At 45.6% G+C, this 8,630-nt stretch overlaps 1 protein-coding gene across 1 annotated transcript in view; it reads left to right on the top strand.

Annotated features, from left to right (window-relative positions):
• Window positions 1-1,435: 1,435 nt before the first annotated feature.
• The window catches only part of RGL1 (ral guanine nucleotide dissociation stimulator like 1), a 53,760-nt gene continuing 46,565 nt past the window's right edge, over window positions 1,436-8,630 (top strand). Inside the window, exons 1-2 of the mRNA XM_032696723.1 lie at window positions 1,436-1,538; window positions 2,420-2,530. Coding sequence (XP_032552614.1) covers window positions 1,512-1,538; window positions 2,420-2,530 — 138 coding nt within the window. The 5' untranslated portion in view covers window positions 1,436-1,511. The remainder of the gene's footprint in view (window positions 1,539-2,419; window positions 2,531-8,630) is intronic.

Below are 8,630 nucleotides of genomic sequence, written 5' to 3'. Positions count from 1 at the left end.
GGTTATTAAAGCCTATGTGTGCCTCAGCGTATTCAGGGTCACTTCAGGATCACACAGGTAAACTAAATGCACAGCCTGCAAGTGAGCAGATCAGGTCACCCGTGACCACACCGTTCGGTCGTAGTTTCATAGCTTAAAATAATGTTCCTTGCTTTCATATGGTGCCTCATCTTAACAGCTGCTTGTGCTAACAGCCTGTGAACCTGCACTGCTCCTCAGGTCATCAGCACTAACACTTGTGTACATAAAAAACATTAATATGCTGGAGATTACTGTTGGGCTTTGGGAGGATCTCAGCTCTCTGGGTCAATTCTTAGCGTTTTCATTGACTTGCACAGGAATTTGCACACTTGAATCACCTATATTTTAATTTGTAAGCCCCAAAAAGCAGGTAATTAGACAGCTCAGCAGATAATTAAGTGGGTTTTTTAGGGTGTTTTGAGATTCTCGTGTCAGCACACCCAAGTGCCTGCAGCTGGAGCTTCTACAGAGATGGTCATGGCTCATAGGGGCTCATTTGTGAGCAGTATGGAAAAAATAAGGATATTAAGCTACTAGAGAGCATCCAAAGGAGGGCCTTGAGATGGTGAGGGTCTGGAGTGGAAGTCATATGAGGAGCGGCTGAGGGCACTTGGTCTGTTCAGCTCGAAGACTGAGGTCAGAGTTCATCGGGGCCTGCAGCTCCTCCCGAGGGGCAGTGGAGGGACAGGCACTGATCTCTGCTCTGTGTGAGCAGGGACAGGACCCAGGGAATGGCTGGAGCTGTGTCAGGGCAGGGTCAGGTTGGATCTCGGGTAAGGTTCTTCCCCCAGAGGGTGGTTGGCACTGACCAGGCTCCCCAGGGCAGTGGGCACAGCGCCAAGGCTGCCAGAGCTCCAGGAGGGTTTGGACAATGCTCTCAGGGACAGGGTGGGATGTTGGGGTGTCTGTGCAGGGCCAGGAGTGGGACTGGATGATCCCTGTGGGTCCCTTCCAACTCAGCATATTCTGTGTTTTCTGTGATACTGTGGGAGACTGCTGGACAGGGCTAGGGCTCACTATAAACCGTTAATTCCTTACTTTCCAACTCGTAGAAGTTTTTAAAGTTAAGCTTGCTTAAAATTCCTTCCTTACGGCGGCATTAACACCCTGGCCCCCCACCGCCCCGCTCCCCTCAGCCCTGCCCGAGCACCGGGCGAGGAGGGAGAGTGAAGGAAGGAGGCAGAGGCGCTTTCCCCCGGCAGCCGGGCAGGACGCGCCGCGCCCGTCCCTGTGAGGGGATACCAGCGGGGCAGCCGAGCAAGCAGCCCCGCTCCCACCGCCCCTCGGCCGGGGCTGCCCACAGTAAACAGGAAGGCTCTCGGGGGGCCGGGCCGAGGCGGGGCCAGGGCCGGGCCGCCTCCCCCGCTCCCTCCCGCGCAGCCGAGGGGCCGCTCGGCTCGGCCCGGCCCGGCCCGCGGCCGCCGCGCTCGGGGCGGAGCGGCGGGGGCAGCGCGGCGTGTCCCGTCCAGGCGCCCGGAAAGGCACCGAGGATGAAACTGCTGTGGAGAGCCAAAATGGTAACCGGGTGTCCCGTCCCTCTCCCTATCCTTCCCCTAACTGGCGGATCCCGCTGCCCGTGCCCGATGCCGGCGGGGCCGTGCCCGCTACCGAGCGATGCCGGGCGATGCAGTGCCCGGTGCCGATGCTGTGCCCGGTGCCGATGCGGTGCCGGCGATGCTGTTCCCCGTGCCGATGCGGTGCCCGGTGCCGAGCGATGCTGTACCCGGTGCCGAGCAGAGTCTCTGTTAGCTGGAATTTGGAAGACGTTGCCCTCTGTTTTATTTCCTCCGCTTTACATTATTTGCGAGTTTTAAACCCTGCTCTCTGCCACCCTTGTTTGCTGTTTTTTTCCTTGTTTTTCTTGCAATAATAGGTTTTGGAAAAGCAAACCACAAAGCGCTTCAGATCCCTCCTTGTCAAGACAATTAAAATGTTGCTCTAAGTGCTTTTAGCTTCAAAGTTTCAAGGCTGGCCACCGAAGTAATTCAGCAGTTATAAAAGTGCGATTTGTCCCTTAACTAGAAAGCCAAAGAGATTAATTGCTGCAGAAAAGGAGGGGGGGGGAGAGGGAAGAGAAGACTGCTAATCAAAACCAAACTCTTTACTTAGAAAAGACTTTATGCAACTATTTAAAATATGCGCTAGTCTAGGAAAAACAGTTAAATGGAAAATCGGGTATCTTGATACCACAGGAAAGGACAGCTTGCCAAGAATATCTCCAGTGTTCCCCCAACCTAAAGGTATCCTGTATTGCTTTGATTGTTGTGTTTACTTTGTGCTGCCCATCTTCTCGGCTCTGTGAGAAGCAGCAGAGCACCTGGTATAGATTGTGGTCTGCAGAAGGGGAAAAATGTTTATCTTTTTTTTGTTGTTTGTTTCTTTCTCCTTTTCCTGGCAGACCACATTTCAGGATGGGGGTGAAGAGGTAGAAGAGGGAGCCGTCTACAATGTCACCCTTAAAAAAGTGCAGATTCAGCAGGCTGCCAACAAAGGAGCAAGGTGGCTGGGGGTAAGTGAAGCTGGCGCAGTGGCATTTGGGAAGGCTGCTCATGGACTTTGGAGCCTTCTCCAGGGAGCTGAATTCCACATGAATTGTTACAATATTAACTTCTAGCACTGACTGCTCTCATAAAAAAAAAAAGTCAAACCAAAACACTGAAATATTCTGCTTGGGTCATCTGAAATAGCACTCTCCTTGTGTTGACTCTTCCTCTTTTCTTGACCTGTAAAAACAACTTGGCCAGTTGTGGCCATGGATCAGGTGATTCTTGGTGCAGAAATAAGGATCTTAGCTTATGGCATGAGAAGCTGAACATTTATTTCAGACTGGACTGTGGCTCATTTCTGCTGTTGGGAACCCATCTCAGGTCTGCCAAACAAATAGTCATGGCATTTTGACTGATGAAGCTCTCAAAACTCAGCTGAACTTCCTCAGAACTTAAGGAAATATAGCGTGGGTCTTATTTTTCTGTTGTTTTCTCAGCCAGATGAGAAATTAATTGCATTTCTGCAAGAATTACAACTCTGTCTTGTTTTTCAAAGATGTCTTCAAAGCATAAAGGCTTTCTGTGGTAGGTAAAATGAGCTTAAATGCACAGGCACTCGATTTGACATGCTGGTGAGTGCCTTCAGCTTTCTCAGACCAAGTCCCCAGTTGATATGAAATATCCTCACTTCACTGGAATCAGTGCAGCTGTGGCAGTTTGAGCCAAATCTTCAAGAGATACCTGTAACTTTTGTAGTATTTTGTTATGTTTATGTATTTTCTTTGGGATCAAAGGAAATAATATAAGAAGTTACTTTGATCTAGTATCAAGATATGTATTTTAAAGGCTTTTAAAACTGCCCTGATATTTATGTCCAGTCATTTTTCTGTGACATGAAGCAATACAGCGGTGCTGAAACCACAGTCAAGAAAAATAAGCAAATTCTGTCCTGCATACAGATAGTGCTTAGAATCATCCCTTCCCTTGTTTCCAAGAAGTACACAAGGTTCTAATCAGAACAGATAATTTCAAATCTACTTCCTTTGAGTGGCAGATTTCCTATCTCTGCCTCCTGTTTTTACCAGGAAAAATACTACAAAGTATATTTGAGCTCCTGTAACTTTCCCAGATGGTGGTTTTGTGTAAGAGGTGGAGCTCATTTTGCATGTGTCTGTGGCCCATAAAAATAGTTTAGAAGAGTAGAATTTTGTCCTGTTTGGGCTGTGTTGTTCCTTTTACGTAGAAGGAGTTTGCCAGGCCGTGGTCGTGTTCTCAAAGGAAGGGAGCATGTGTGTTCCTGAGGTCATCACCACAGCTGATGGTGCCCATCTTACCGGGAGTTCAAGGGACTGCAAGGTCAGAGCAGTGACTCTTAGCTTTCTGTGGCTAGTGTTAGTTTTCTGAGGTCAAAATCAAGCCCTGTTTGTGGGGAAGGAGGCAGTGTGTCAGAAATCCACACCTGTTCTGGGCATAAATCGGTGAGTTCAGCTTCCAGGCCGGCCTTTCTCAGAAACAAACAAACAAAAAAAACAAAACCAAAAAAAAAAAAAAACCCAAAAAACACTAAACCCCAAACAAAAAAAATCTCTTGCATATTATCTGAACATATTTTGAAACATATGGGCTGTTTGTTTCCCTTAAGCTCTTCAGAACATAAAATATTTTAAGCCCTTTTTGTGATCTTGTTTTATTAATGGCTTTTTTTGTGGTCCTAAAATCAATAAATAGCCTCTAACCCAGAGCATTATTTATGAATAGTCATCCCTGCCCCCAGCAGTCTGGCCTTGAAAAGTCTCTTTTAAAATCATCATCAGGTGACTTTTTTTTTTATCTGGAGCTTATAGGGGTTTATGATGTTTTTTTTGTCCTATGCTTTGAAATTCATAGCACTAAACTAACAAGACATTGGATTTATCAGTGTTGGACTTAATTTTTTTGATGGTGCTCTAAGTCAGGCTTAGGCTGAAGACTCAAGGTCAGCTGAAGAGGGGGAACAACCGTTTGTAAATCAGCAAGTATTGAGTCGCAAACATAGTAACTCTCTTATTGATTACATGCATGCCTGGATTTACTTTTTCAAAAATTACTTTTCAAAGTCAGTTTGTGACCTGTAAAGGACTACTTTAGCAGTCTGACATTCTCTGAGGCACTGAGCTTTTGGTTTGTTGGTGTAGGTCAAGTCTAATAAACCTTTCTTAAAGTTCTGCATCCTGAGAACCCATCCAGGGTCACTGAGTGGTTGGCCCTGTGATGAGAGAATGGTCTGTTTAAAGGCCAATCATAAAATTCCAGTTTAAGCACCGTAAACACTTGCCTATTTAGATATAGAAATGTCTGTCTTGTGTTTCAAATTTCTACAGTTAATAAAAGAAAAACAGGCTGTGACTTAGGCAGGCATCAGCAGTTCTATAACTTTCAGAAGTGTGAAGCTTTTGGATAATCACCAAATTTCTTAGCTTTAAATTTAATATTAGACATCAAAGGCTGCCAATAATAGCCACTGCTTTTGTCACCAAATACTTAATACTAAATATTTAGTGAAGCTTAGGACTTTAAGCATTACAGTATTAGGGAGTATTAATAGCCCTGGTAGGAGCTCAGCATTGTGAGATGCTACACAAAAGCACTATTTTGGCTAAAAAAAACTTACAGATGTGATATCTGAAGAGGCTTGTCTGTACACACTTGTTGTCTCAGCTGATGATTGGTATCAAAGCTTCAGAAGTCAAGTGTACCTTCTGGAGACAGTGAGAGGGAATCCCAAACATGATAGGTTCAACCACAGAAAACATGAAAAGGCTTTTTTTTTTTTGAAAACAAAGTGGGTTTTGGTGTCTCCAGGATATACTTTGAGAGATCTCCAGGGTCCTGAGAGAGAGGAACAAGCCACAAAAGCCATGGAAGCTGAGGTACATGGCCTGACTTCTTTGTGAGAGAAAAGGATGGAGAAGTAGAGATTTGTACAGATGGATGGCACGCTCCAAAGAGCAGGTGAGGAGGATGCTTTCTGCAGCAGGATTTTGGGTGGCATTATGTCAGGCTAGAGAAAAAGCTGTATCAGTAACTGGAATAGAAGGTTTGAAAGTGCAGCAAGGGATGTGTGGCTAGAAAGACAAGCTGAGTCATACGATAGCTTGAAAGAGATAAGAACAGCAAAGCAGTGGCTGTAAAAGTAGATCAGCCACTAAATACCTGAATTTCTGTGGCCAGGAGCAATATGCTGACAGAGCATGAATGGTGTTGGAGTGGTGAACTGCACTCAGTGATTTATTGTAAACAGTAAACTGAGAAGTAAACAGTTGAAAACGAATGGAAAAAGCAGCGGGTAGAGAAGTGAAGAGGTGGAATTGAAGGGAGGTGGGGAAGAGTGGTGTAGGAAGAACAGAGGCATGGATGTGGTGTGGGCAGGTGGACAAGAGGGTTACTAAAAAAAAAAAGCTAACGAGGTTTTAAAGAGCTGTGAAATGACTTTTGTAGAGCTCTGTGTTCACCGCTGTGCTGCTTTATCTCACCTTTCCAGAAATTAGGGAGGGGTGGGTGGCCGCTGTCTAGCCCTTGGAGTCTGAGTGAAGCAGTGAGGAATGAACCTCTGAGACAGGAGGGGCTCCCTAAAGCCTGCAGATATTTTTCCTATCAGAGTCCTGTATCCGGGAAGAGTGAGGAAGAGACTTACAGTCTGCCTCTGGAGTATTTCGTGGGGCAGGTCAGAGGAATTGCGGCCAGGAACGGCAGTTCTCCCGAGCCTCCGTGCGGTATTTCCACATCTTAAATGACTGCTGAGCTTTCAGAGCCCATCCTCACACATCAAGTTTCGTGCTTTGCTGATAGATGATGCAGACTCCGAGTCTTAAATATCCAGATAACATAGGAATACTCTGCTCCCTCATGGCCAGCCTGCCTGGCTTCTTTAGCTGTTGTATGCACGTCTAGAGCAGATTTGAGAGACTTGGTTTTTTCTTTCCACTTTCTCGGTCACAGCTGAACTTCTGGCTCTGGAGTTTGTTCAGGCAGAGATGGATTCAAAATATTACTTGTCTCAAGGTGTCTTTAATACTGTAACATTGGGTGTATAGCAGAACATGTTCTTCCAAAATTAAAAATGAACTGCTGTAGAAAGGCGCTTTTCAATACCTTAAAATGCTGAAAGGGGGAAAAGCTGAAAAGTACCAAGTCTATCATTAAACATTTGTGTGTTTTCTTAACACTGATATTATTTGATAATTACTTTTCCTGGGAATTTTGTGGTGTTTTGAAAATAAATTTTGAGTGCTTGTCTCGCACTGAAAACTGCATGTGACCACAGGTTTGGCTTCTAAACACTTCTACAGTCACATACCCTGGCAGGATGCTTGTGTTGGAGAGTTCAGTCAGAAAAACATTGCAAAAACTTGTGTCTAACTAAGCTGTATCCCAGTTAGGACCTAGGACACGATCCTCTCTCTTGAGTTGAACTGTCAGAAAAGAAGCTTTAGTTTGGATTTATTTCTTTCCAACACAGACCTCCTAAATACGGGTTGAGATTTAAATGGTGCCTGGAATCATCAACATTTTAGGAACAAGCAAACCTCAAATTTTCTTTGAGCCTGCTCTTGCCCTCCCACGTGTCTTCCAAGCCAGCTCTGTGATTTCTTTTTTATCTTACTCTTAGATCCCAGATGTTCTGGTTGAGTGTAGTTTCCTGTGGAAGCAGCAGGCCAGGGCTTGGCTGATCATTGTCCTTGCTGCAGCTTGCTGTTTTGTCTCTTGATTTAGAGCATGTGTTGGTCCCTTTTGGCTAAATCAGACTCTTCAATCAGGTTCCTCCAGCCTGTCCTGACCACGTAGACCAAGGCCAGGGTGTAGTTCTGGCCGTGTGTTTGGCAGAAGCAGAAAGGCGGTTCCCAAGGAGCTGACAGGCTCCCTATGGAAACTGAGTTGTGCTGTTGTCCACTCCAGATCCTCCGGGAAACTGTCTTGGAGAAGGAAGAAAGATGGGGTGTGCTCACATTGGTATTGCATGGGGGAAGTGCTTTCAAGGGCTGGAGACCCACAAAGTAGGTGTATGCAGAGGGAACTGAATGGTTTTACCTTCTGACAGGTACACAGTTATCCAGAAGAAAGCTTTGGCATCTCATTCAGCTTGTCTTTTGGTTTGGAGTAGGCTCTTTCCTCCTGTCCTTCCTTCAGTTGTGGGCATAATAGTACCATAGTATCATAGCCCTTATTAATGACTCCTGATGGAATATTTTTCTCCTTACTTCCTGGTTCAGGCGCAGATCTCTGCTCCAGGGATATCCTAAGGAGCACTCTTGGATACAGTCATCAGCTGGGTAATAGAGGCTGTGTGTGCAACACACACTCAAAAATAGAAACTGAGCCTATTAAGAGTTTTAAAATGGAAGCCTGAAAGATTACTGTCCATTACTTTCCCAGTTGCAAATCCAAAGTGCATAATTAGAGGGGTAACTGGCTTTGCAGCACAGTGTCATGCTCTCAGTTGGGTTTAAAACCTCCCATTCCAAGCTGTCAAAGCGTGACAGGGTGGCAGTGCTTTAATCTTGTGGTGTTATTAACAGAGTTAAGGGATACTCCAGCATGGCCGCAAGGAACCGGGGAGAGGGACAAAGGCAGCCTCCCTTCCTAAGGGCTGTGCAGAGGCATCTCTTGCTAATGATCTTTAGATTAAGTGGAATGACAAGAGCCAAGGGAGCCTCTTGAGCAAAAGTTGTTGGAGACTGCTCTGCTGTTGCACTGGTGTGTATCTGCATTTTGGAAAGCTCACAGCCAGCCTGCTTATGGACAAAAACTTGCCCTTGGCATACTTTCAATTTACCTGTGACATGTAGGAATATAATGACATCCTCTGCTCTCCTGGGAATTCCTCCAACAGCCAGGATGACTGTCTTTTTAAACTGTGCTGCTTGGATGGTAGAGGTTCTCCCTGAATTCAGCACCTTAAATGTCTTGCTGCTGACATCACTGAATTGCTTTGTCAAGAAGTAGAAAGTCAAAGGAATAACCCAAAAATCAGCTTATTGCAAAAAAATCTGGTATTTTCTTTCTGAATGCTTAGATGTAGGTCACTTGGGTTAAAGAAGAGCTGGCAAGGAATGTGGCTATGTGTCATTGGAAAGCTTGGGAGCA

This window comes from Chiroxiphia lanceolata, chromosome 9 (genome assembly GCF_009829145.1).
Source record: "Chiroxiphia lanceolata isolate bChiLan1 chromosome 9, bChiLan1.pri, whole genome shotgun sequence".
NCBI classification, from domain to species: Eukaryota; Metazoa; Chordata; class Aves; order Passeriformes; family Pipridae; genus Chiroxiphia; species Chiroxiphia lanceolata.
The sequence above is the reverse complement of the archived record's forward strand: the minus strand, read 5'-3'. Positions and strand labels throughout refer to the sequence as shown.